This window comes from Typopeltis vanoorti, chromosome 8 (assembly GCF_054136105.1).
Source record: "Typopeltis vanoorti isolate ZY-2024b chromosome 8, IOZ_Tvanoo_1.0, whole genome shotgun sequence".
In the NCBI taxonomy this organism is placed as follows: Eukaryota; Metazoa; Arthropoda; class Arachnida; order Uropygi; family Thelyphonidae; genus Typopeltis; species Typopeltis vanoorti.
The window spans coordinates 90,533,258-90,545,457 of NC_143556.1; the positions used below are offsets into that span (position 1 = coordinate 90,533,258).

The following is a 12,200-nucleotide window of genomic DNA, read 5'->3' on the forward strand; positions in this document are numbered from 1 at the left end:
TCCACTATGAGGTGTTACCGTCAGGCAGAAAGATTGATTTAACTGTCTATTGGTCACAGTTAACACGACTGGCCCGTGCAATTAGCACAAAATGTCCTGAATTGGTAAATCGGAAAGGAGTTTTCTTTCACAATGACAATGCCAGACCCCACACATCGTTAACAACCCGGAGTAAATTTTTACATCTTGCCTGGGATGTTTTTCCAAATCCTCCGTATTCACCGGACCTGGCACTTTCCGATCATTGCAGAATTCTCTGAACAGGAAAACCTTCGCTAATGAGGAGGCTGTCAAAAGACACCTGGATCAGTTTTTCACCAGTAAACCTCAGGAGTTTTATGAACGTGACATAATGAAGTTGGTTGACAGATGGCAAGAGGTCATTGATAAAGAGGGTCAATATATATAACTGACTAGAATGCATTATATATATTAAATAAAATGTGTTTCATTCCACTCTAAAAAACCGAATGAACTTATTTTGCCAATCCAATACTTTGTTTCCAAAGGGTTCCATGTAAAAATTTGCTAACGGGAGGAGGGGGGGTGGATCCCATAGCAGTACCATTAATCTGTTTGTAAAATTTCCCTCCCAATGCAAAGTAACCTGCATTCATAGCAAATTTAATAATTCAAAAATATCAGGGGGAAATTTAGACTTGATTAAATCAAGATTGTCTATAAGTGGTACATTGGTAAATAAAGAGGTGACATCAAAAACTAACCATTACGTCTGAATTTTTTAGGATAAGATTTTTAACCAGTGTTTTGAAATGGACTGAATTTTTTACAAAAGTAGAGGAGTTGCCAGTAAGGGGGCAAGCGACTTGGCAAAATGCTGGGCCAGTTTATATGAGGGACTATCTATGCTATCGACTATCGGGGATATTAGTTTTGTGGATTTTTTTTTATCAATAAATACGGAGTGGTTTAACATGAATTGGCTTTATTTTCCTGATGATTTCATTGGGCCATGACGTCACCTTTTTCAGTAATTTTTGGACTTTTTCCCTTTGAGACATCGTGGGGGTCTCGATGTATAATTTGATACGTGGAACCGTCATATAGGAGATCTTGCATTTTTATGTTATACTCTTCTTGATTCATTATAACTGTTGCATTTCCTTTATTGGCTTTTGTAATAATAATATTTTTATTCTTATATAACTTTTTAGGGCAGTTATTTGATTACGTGGCACATTGCTTTTTTGGAGTTTTGGCTTTGTTTAGAATACTTGCTATATCTAGTCGCACGTTATTGGCAATTGCCGGCGGAAGATCATGGATACCCCCATTCTACTTTCATCACAATTTCTCATTTAGGAATTTGTTTGGGTGTAACGGCAAAGTTATGCCCTAGACCGAGAGCGTTCTTGGCTTCCTCTGTGAGTGTTTCCGATGATAGAAGTTGTGGTCGGGAGTTCGTATGTTGGCACTGTTGTAGGAGTTCATATTTCTTCAGGTGTCTGCTTTTTACTTTTGTAAATTTCTTTTTTTGCTGCAACTTCAGAGATGTGATGTTGGACTGTCCTACATCACATCAGAGATGTGATGTAGGACAGTCCACATTTCAGGATTTAACACGTTCATTAGTTCATGTTGTAGAGCTGTGATAGAGCTGTTTGGCTTAATAAGCCCTTCAAAGCCTTACAAAGTAGATAAAATACTACATAGGCCCATTACTCTGCTCTCCCCCCTAATACACAAGAACACAACATGATCATTTCTATTCGCTACATCATAGGTACATCAGAAAAGATAGCCAAAGTATTGATGAAACATGGCTTTCGCACCACTTTCAAACCTCATGTCAAACTAGCAACTCTGATCAGCTCGCCTAAGGATAAACTTCACCCTTTAGCACACCCAGGAGTGTATGAAGTTCCCTGTGACTTGGCCTATTATGGACAAATAGTTAACATCCGCCTGAAAGAACATGAAAAATACATTCGCTGCTATTACTATGGCAAGTCAGGACTGGCAGACCCCGCTTTGGATACTCCTTCACACAGGATTAGATCGAGAAAAATGAATGTGCTATTTAGAAGTCGTTACAGATCTGAAAGATTATTTTTTGAGTCAGCAATGGCTTTGAAGAATTCTCCCAACCTGAACAAATATGGTTGCATTAATTTGTCAAAAATTTGGGAAACTGTTATCCTAAGAGAAACCTGTACATAGCGTTTTTTTTTTTCTTCGTTAGAGGGCATCAAAAAATAGGACTTGAGATGTTTTGCCCATTGCAATTGTATTGTTTCACTTACTCACTGTCGTGTATACAAGTGTGTTGTGCTCTGATGATGCTGAGTTGAAATTCAGCGAAATATAAGCAGTTAATAGAACTGCTCTTTTCTAAAATTGTGTGGTGTTGTTAATACTGTAAAAATTAATCATGAATAACCGTTAACACCTAAGCTTATCTGTTAGACTGATGTTCTGCACGGAGAAGATACTGTATACAAAGCACAACAATTTGGTAAGTTGAAACTGAAATTGTCCAGAAAATTGAACAGGTTAGCCTTCCTTAAACGATGCCACGACAACGATATCGTTCCATCTTTTCTGAAATTTAAAGCAAAGTTAGTCGGCAAAGGCACATCGTATTTATCGACAGGCGAGTTTATCGCTTTTCTGAGAACAAATCGCTGCTACTCGCATAGAGCTTAGTAAGCTAAACAGCTCTATCACAGCTCTACAACAAGAACTAATCAGCCTATTAAATCCTGAAATGTGGACTGTCCTACATCACATCTCCGAATTTGCAGCAAAAAAAGAGTTTACAAAAGTAAAAAGCAGACACCTGAAGAAATATGAACTCCTACAACAGCGCCAACATACAAACTCCTGACCGCAACTTCGACAAGACCACATGGTCGTAAACCTATCGTCGTAAACACTCACTGAAGAAGCCAAGAACGCTCTCAGTCCAGGGCATAACTTTGCCATCATGCCCAAACAAATTCCTACATTAGAAATTATGATGAAAGTAGAACGGGGTATCCACAATCTTCTGCCAGCAATGGCCAATAATGTGCGACTAGATATAGCAAGTATTCTAAACAGGGCCAAACCTTCAAAAAGCAATATGCCACATAATCAAATAACTGCTCTAAAAAAGTTATATAAGAATAAAAATATTATTATTACAAAAGCCGATAAAGGAAAGACAACAGTTATAATGAATCAAGAAGAGTATAACACAAAATGCAAGATTTCCTATGTGATGGTTCCATGTATCAAATTATACGTCGAGACCCCCACGATGTCTCAAAGGAAAAAAGTCCGAAAATTACTGAAAAAAGTGACGTCATTGCCCAATGAAATCATCAGGAAAATAAAACCAATTCATGTTAAATCACCCCATATTTATGGATTACCAAAAATACACAAAACTAATATCCCCCCCATAGTCGATAGCATAGATAGTCCAACATATAAACTGGCCCAGCATTTAGCCAAGTCGCTTTCCCCCTTACTGGCAACTCCTCCATTTTTGTAAAAAATTCAGTCCATTTCAAAACACTGGTTAAAAATCTTATCCTAAAAAATTCAGACATAATGGTTAGTTTTTGATGTCACCTCTTTATTTACCAATGTAACACTTAAACATTCTTGATTTAATCAAGTCTAAATTTCCTCCTGATATTTTTGAATTATTTAAATTTACTATGAATGCAGGTTACTTTGCATGGGGAGGGAAATTTTACAAACAGATTAATGGTACTGCTATGGGTCCCCCCCCTTCAGAAATTAAAGGTGGGTGGGGGAATAAAGGGATGTTGCTGATTTTATATACTAATACAAGAAGTATCAAGAACAAGAGGGGAGGAATTTTTGGCATTGGTTAGTGCAACCTTCCCAAAGTTATAGGCATTAGTGAGACTTCACTAACAGCAGATGACGTAGTTATAGGAATTGAATGTGAAGGGTTTAGTATTTTCAGGGAAGATAGAGAAGAAAGGATGGGGGAGAGGGAGTACTGCTGATGATAATAGATGAATTGCAGCCAAAACGTATAGGAGACAGGTAGGAAGGTGGCTGTTCATTTGAAGCGATCTGGTGTAGATTAAGACCAGTAAGATAAAACATACAGTTGGTTGTTGCTATAGGCCCAGGAGTTCCACAGATGATCTGGAAGACGTGCATCACCAAGTCAGTACAAAGAGGTCGAGTGTTATTATGGGGGACAAACTATGAAAATACAGACTAGAAAGAAGAACGATCACATTGCAGAAAGGAATAGAATTTTTACACCTGCTAAAAGATAATTAAGGCAGCATGTGATGGATGGGAATAGGGGTGGGAGAGTATTGTACCTGGTCACAGGATCAGAAGAACTATTCATAACTAGGTGACAACATTGCCTACAATTGATGAGATAAGAGTAAGAGACCGGGTAAGAGACCATGAGGTCTTGACTTGGGAGAATATAAAATATCAGTAATATTCTGTCAAGAAGAGGGTATCTATGGAACTACAAGGCAGGTAATTATGACATGCTTAGGAAGAAACTTTAATCTGTACAATGGCATAAAACACTGCAGGGTAAGGATGTTGGTAGTGTATGGGATATAGTTAAGGGTCATTTAAGGGAAACAGCATTAAATTGTATACCTAGGGTAAGGAGGGTTAATCGGGTAAGAGTTAAATGGATGAGTAATATCATTAAGCACGAGCTGCAGAAGAAAATGCCGTGGAGGATATATTGAGAAAGGTGACCAGCAAATTCATGAACAGCACAAGGCTTAGGCAAGAAAGGTGACCAGTATGGCAAGGAAGTCAAGATCAGATTAAGAGCAGAATCTAGCCAAGCAGCTCAAAGGAAATCCCAAAGAGTTCCTTCATTATGTGGCAAGTAAGAGGAAGAATGACTATGGAAGATCAACCTTAATGAGTGATGACAGTCACAAGGAGACAGATGCAGATAAAATAGATGAATAACTGAGTGACCACTTTGCAAAGGTATATACAGGGTGTTCGGGATAAATTTGACAGTTTCGTAAGGAAAAAGAAAATCTTCTTTGTATCTATTAAATTTAATGAATTGACAAAAAAACATTACAGGCAGAGTTAATTACAATACTATCAACAAGATTTACTCAAAATAACCACCATTAGCATCGATCACAGCTTCAATTCTGCTTCGGAACCTCGAACAAGCTGATGCTACAGTCTCCCTGGGAAGGGCCGCAAAAACTGTTTTAATTTTATCCATTAACTGGGCTTTTGTATTACTGGAAGTGCGATTAGTGTCTTTTTCAACTGCGCCCCATACAAAATAATCCATGGGGTTAAGGTCTGGGGAGTTTGGAGGCCAAACATTTGGACTGGTGAAGTCGTAGAAATTTTCAGACAACCATTTTTGACTTTTCCCAGAGGTGTGGCAAGGGGCCGAATCCTGCTGCCATACATACGGCCTACCATTGGCTACCCTTGTTATCCAGGGCTTGACTACAGTTAGCAACTCCACGAACAAAGCCCGAATTCCAATGCCAGGGTTCTTCAACACCTGTTCCTGCAGATTTGCGAGGAATTCTGCTGTACGAACGCAATCAGATCGTCTGCTAGGGATCTTTCTTCTTGCTACATCCTCGTAGTCACCATTGCAAGTCTCTAGTTCATGCCTGATTGTTTTTACTGTATTCAGGGAGCATTGGGCAGCAGTCGTAATATCCTTATTTTGATGGCGGGCACGAATCATCATGATACAAGTTATTCTCTTCCATCATTCAGGTGGGTTCCAGCTATCCATCCTTTCTGACATCTTGTATATGAATGAAGAAGGGTCCAAACTTTTAAATGAAGAGAAGTGTGTGTTAATACATGTAACTTACGGAAAAATATAATTAATTATAAATATGTCAAATTTATCCCGAACACCCTGTATATATATATCATCCTAGTGAGATTACTGATGTAACCTATGTGAGACACTAATGTTCGAATAGAGCTGGATGAATTGGAGGTTCTTAGGATATTGCAGAATCTCAATGTAAATACAGCTGTGGGATTAGATGGGATATCAGCTAGGGTTTTGAGAATGTGCAACTGGCAATGCCTTTGACTAGACTCATTAATTTAAGTCTCAGATCTGGTAGAGTTCCAAGCAAATGATAAAAGTACAAAATAATTCTCTTCCATAAAGGAGGTTTGCTAAGACTGCAGTAGCAAATTACAGACCAATCAGTATCTGTTGTAGTGAAAAAAAAACAAAAAAAAAAGTACTGAAAAAATTGGCCAAAAAAGAGAATTCAAGAAAGGGTAGATAAAAATATGATACTGTATAAGAGGCAACATGGCTTTGTGAAAGATAGGTCATAACTCAGTAATGTCTGAAGGGGAGGGTATTTTTAAATGTTAACGTGTCATAAAGGAATAACGTCAAAACCAACCATGATATCATTACTGTTTAAAAACAAATCTGGATTAAAGATCTGTATTATTGTCTGCAAAATGGCCTTAAAACTGCATCTTTCACCTCATTGTTATGTACAAATTTTCTTCCTTGAAAGTCTTTCTTGGTTTCAAAAAGAGGTAGTAGTCACTGGGTGCTAGATCTAGGCTGTAGAGTGGGTGTTCAATCTCCTGGAAGCCACAGTCCTTCACTGCAGCCTTCGCAACAATAGCTGTATGGATTGAAGTATTGTCGTGAAGCAGGTGAACACCACGACTCATTTCCTTGTCTCTTCTCCTTTACGGTATCACGCAGTTTGTGCAGGAGTGAAGCATAATATTCTGCATTCACGGTGGTATTCCTTTCCTTGAAGTCAATCGAAAGAAATTCCCAGCAATCCCAAAAGATTGTTGCCATGATCTTCTTGGTGGACTGAGTGACCTTGGCTTTTCTAGGCAGTGCTTCACCTCGTTTGCACCACTCCATGAATTCCATTTTGGAAAGAGAATCATAATAAAGAACCATGGTTTCATCCTCAGTGAAAATGGAATGAATTCCAGCACTTCTCTGATTCTCCTGGCAAAGCTCTAAAAATTTGTGAGACTGGCCACATGATGCTCCTGAACTGAAGAGAGAAGTCTGGGCATCCACCTTGGTCTAACCTTCATCATGTGAAGCTTCTCGTGAATGATGTGAAAGATGGTGGTTATAGAAAGCCCCAACTTTGCTGAGATTTCTTTGAGCTTCAGCTGTCTGTCATTGAGCAGTTCCTCCTCAACAAGAAACATTTCTCAGTCATCACATCCACAGGCCAACCATCATGAGGATCATCTTTGATGCTCTCTTCCTTGGCAAAACTGTTTAGCCCATTCCATCACAGTGGAATATGAAGGAGAAGCTTTCCCCCATAACCAGCTAATTGCTGTTTGATCGCACTTGGAGAAAGCCCTTCCTTTTGTGAAAAACTTTATCATAGTGCAGTACTCGATTTTTAACATTACAGCCACTGACTGCCACATGTTACTCAAATGAGTGTCTCCAACTGAATGAGACAGGTAGAAAGAGTTGAAACTGGTACACTAACCTCCCCCACAGATGGTGCTATCTGTCACACAGTGTTTTACAATTGACACGAATTTTTGTATGTCAGATCGGATACTTCTGAACCTACCTCGTACATGTGACAGTTACAGGGATCAAAGAATTAGACAGTTGTTTGGCTAGTTTAAAGGTGAAGGAGTTAGTAGCATCTGCTATCAGATGGAGAAGATTAATGGGTTTATTAATTCTGGGTAATCTATATGGAGAAACAAAAGCTTGAGGGTTTTTTTAGCTAATTTTCAAGGTCATGCGGTAACATTTTTCTTCTGTGAATTAGTAGGATCACAATCTAAAGGTTTGTATGAAGGACTGCCTCAGAGCCAGACATTCTTTTTCCAGTTGCATTTGCTGTGCTGAGGATCACAGTAGCATTACTCTTATCAGCTTTAGTAATTTATAAACAGAGATCTGGTTGCTAGTGAAATTTTTTTTAAGCATCAAAGCTCAAATAAGGATGTTAACATTGAGTCTGATCTTCTGGCAGTATCTGGAGGGGTTGCATACACAGCATTCTATATGCAATATCATGTCCAACACTGCAAGTTGATGAGGCACTACAGCAAATTTGACCAAGGTTAAAAATGCTGATGGCTGTTCAAGTTTTTTTTTTTTTTTTTTTTTAGAAAAAAGGTTCATACCAATTTGAAGAGGCTGAATATGCTACTAAAAATTTTAGAACTGCAAAGGTTGTTATATTTCAAACTAATAGTTCTATAATTCTTGCATGCCTTTGTATCACCTTTCTTATGTAGTGGTATGAAAACTGACTTCTTCCAGTCTCTAGGCCATGATCCTGTCTTCCATATCCTTGTAATCAATCTATGAAATTCTCTTATCCCTCCGTCCCCTGTGGCCTTAATTAACTCTGCTGGGATTTCATCTGCACATGGGGCCTTATTGCTGTTGAGCTGCTTAACTGCTCTTTCAACTTCATGCCTTAGTGGAGGAGGTTCCAAATCAAAATTTTCTTGGTGGGAAGGCTCCATATTTTCTTTATCCACTCTGCTGTACAGTTCCTCACAGTATTCTCTCCATCTGAATTAGCTTAGTTAAATGTTTGAAAGTTTTACATGATGAAAACATTTTTTTTAATATTGTAATTTAAAAAATACAGTTATCTTGCAAAGACTAGACCTTTCTTACAATATAATTTCATTAACAAACTAAACCAATAATTATAAACACAAGATTGGCATCATCTAATTAAATACTGTAGTACATATTTGCATCTCTTCAACACCTTTACATAACCCTTAAGTAGGTGCGTAATTTTAATATAATATTATAAGCTTATTTTCACAGCTCACAACAAGCAAATCGTGAAAAGTAAGTCTGCCTCCCTATTGAGTTTCTAACTACCTTGTTTTGTGAATTTTATTATTTGTTTCCAATTAAATTATTGTTTATGAATAATTATATAAATTCACCCTTCATTAGGAACAATAAAATAAATTAAGTTGTGATGAGCAGTGTTTGCTATACAATACACTTACATTACTGGAGAGCATATTTCTGTATAATTACATGTAATTAATGTATAATGAGAATTAATGAATGTATCACTTTGCTTTGTAAACAACATTTAGTGTTTTTTAAAGCATCACTTAACAATATTTATAAAAAATAGCCGATACCTTGAACAAGGTGTATGCGTGTGGGGGGGAGGGAGGGTTGTTTAAGTTGTATTTCTGGAGCACTGTATATCTAATCTAATCTAATATGCATATATAATGAATGATATTATATTTTAATAATAATAAATAAAGATTACCTTTTCTATCTGAGATGCTTGGAATTTAGCATTTTTCAAACTTTCTGTTGTATGAATCAAATCACTAAACAACTGTTCTACTAAGGGTAGAGCTTCAATAGTTAAGGTTTCATGGTATCCCATCTGATCCAGTCTTTTCCTAAGTGTAATCAGCCTCTGATGAGCAGTAGAAGATGCACTTACAACAGCTGTCATTGTATCTTAAAAAAAATTTTCTGTAATAAAAAAAAAAAAGAAGCAGAATATTAACAGCAATAAATATTCTCTAAGGTGCAATGATCAGAATGCTACTTAGAATAAAGTTAAATTATAGCATTTAAAATAAACAAGGAAATAAAAGCAAAAATCAGATGGGGGGGGCCTTTTAAAGGAATGCAGAGAACCGACCAGGGCTTCTGACCTAATGTCCAATCCTCATCTTATCACGGCGCAGCCTGTTAGATATCTACCTTGATACTGAACGAAAGAGAAAAGGCTGGCAATTTCGGATTTAGCCAACCAAATTGTATTCTTATTGACTTAAACTGAAATATAAAATGATGGTACAACATGACAGAATTTTATACCGGTTTTGGGTAGTTGCTCGGTTAAACAAGGTCCCCTTGTTTTCACCAGGTCAAACAGCAAAAAGTCAGCTACTGGAACAAATCTTAAAACACACCCCAACTCAAAAATCACCAGAATTCAAGATTGGTACTATCAACATAAGAAGCCTGAATGGCAAAGAAATGGAGTTAGCTGAGGAATTAGATAAGTACCGGTTCAACATAATAGGGGTGACTGAAACAAAAAAAAAGACAAACTGCTGAGATCTTTCTGAGCAATAAATATAAAATTTTATATTCAGGCAATGAAAATCAAGGAAAAGGAGTAGCAGCCATAGTATTCAACACTAAATAGGATACTAATCTTCTTGAATGGCAGGCAGTCTCAAGTAGTGATGTGGGAAAGTATCAGAATGGGTAACTGGACAATGACTTATTTATGCCTTTGGTCCAACAGAAGGTTCTACTAAGATAGAAGCAGAGGAATTTTTTGAGGTTTAAGAGAAAGCAACAACTATATAAAAAAGTTGGTGCTTGTTGGGGATCTAAATAGCAGAGTAGGAAATGATTGTCAGACATACAAAAATATTTTGGCAAAAGTTGGAGACAAGAACAAAAGCTAATAATAATGGCATAGTATCTGTTGGATTTCTGCTCAGGACATGGACTGGTTATTACTAACACCATGTTCCAACATAAAAATGATCCACAAATTCACATGGAGAGAAGAGGCAAGGAATAAGAAAAGTCTCATTGACTATGTTATTGTTGATAGTGATGTTTTCTCCCTGGTGCAGGACACCAGAGTGTACAGAGGATTTGAAATTGGAGGTGATCACTGTTTAGTCTTGAGTAGGAAAAAATTGAATTTCATATTGAAAAGAAGAATATAACAAAGTTTTAAAACAAATTTTAAGAATAAAAGTTGAACAGCTCTCAGATATGAAGTGTAGACTAAAATATACAAACATTATTCAAGAAAAATTAGACTTTGAGAATAAGAACCAAACCTTGGAGATTCAGTGGGAAGCCCTGAAGAAAACACTGATTGATTCAGCCAGAGAGGTGAAATCAAAGCCTGAAAGGTGAGGTTGTCTGCAAGGACAGAAAAATCAGAACTCATTGATGGACACAGGAAGTTAAAGAAAAAAGCATATCAAAAGTTCCTGGCAAATAAGTCAGCTTGTGCTCTTAGAGAATGCAGAGACAAATGTAAGAAAGCTAAACACTGCATAAAATTAGCAAAGCAAAAGTCATTGGAAGAATTTAGTAAGAACATAGAAAATAAATATCAAGAAGGTGGCAAAATATTATGGAGGTTTTTGAATAAAAACCTCCATATGGAGGAAAGAGTGCTGTAAAAGGAATTAGAGATGATAAAGGTGAAATGAAAACTGGAGAAAAAGAAATCCTTGAAGTATGGAGTAATTGCTTCGAAAAATTGCTAAATGAAATAAGCAGTGATAGCACAGTGGTAAAAAACACTCAACAGGCATGTAGTCAGGAATACACATCCATATTTGGAAGTAGAAAAAGCCAAAGGCCTGAAATGTAGAAAGACAGCAGGAGTAGATGATATTCCACCAGAAATGATCAAGTATTATTATTATTATTATTATTTGACACCTCCAGGGAGTCCAAAGCCTTATCAAGGGAGAGTGTGCCAACAGCATCAAACGATTGGTCTCCTTCCAACTACTAACCACACTCAAACTTACTTAACTCAGCCGTGGCTGCACTGCATAGTTCAGAAGGCCTGGACAGAGAGACGAATTCGAGATGATTGGAGTAGAGTTCTCATAGTACCCGTATATAAAAAGAGAGAAAAAACTGAGTGTGAGAATTACAGAGGTATTTCTCTACTGAGTGTTCCTGTTAAGATTTATGCAATCATACCTGAGAAAAGGTTGAGAAGGATTATGGAAGAAAAGCTTGGTTAAGAACAAGCTAGATTCGGGCCAAATAGAGGATGCCAAGATCAGATCTTCACTTTATGACAAATAGTTGAGAAATCATGGTAATATGACAAAGATTTGTATTTACCTTTTGTAGATCTGGAAAAGGAATATGACAAGGTGCCAAGAGAGAAGCTATTCAAAATGCTACAGTTATATGGTGCCAATGGGGTATTATATCAAGCAATACTTAGTCTTTATTTTAGTTGTAAGTCAGCAGTTAGAAATGAAGGAAGCACAGGAAGATGGTTTAATGTTAAATCTGGTGTCAGATAAGGATGTACATTGTCCGCTCTGTTATTCTTTATCTATATGGATCGCATTATGAAGGAAAGTGGTATTAAACCTGATATCAAAATTGGAGATGTTAATGTCAGCCCTCTTTGCTTTATGCGGATGATGTTATACTTCTAAATAAATCCGCTACAAGTCTG

General features: G+C 37.1%; 1 protein-coding gene across 7 annotated transcripts in view; it reads right to left on the reverse strand.

The window, feature by feature from the left end:
* Positions 1-12,200, reverse strand: part of LOC150104186 (uncharacterized) — a 712,768-nt gene that overhangs the window by 665,746 nt on the left and 34,822 nt on the right. For all 7 annotated transcript variants that reach the window (XM_090396809.1, XM_090396815.1, XM_090396810.1 and 4 more), the window contains exon 3: positions 9,267-9,481. In XM_090396809.1, coding sequence (XP_090252935.1) covers positions 9,267-9,461 — 195 coding nt within the window. In that variant the 5' untranslated portion in view covers positions 9,462-9,481. The remainder of the gene's footprint in view (positions 1-9,266; positions 9,482-12,200) is intronic.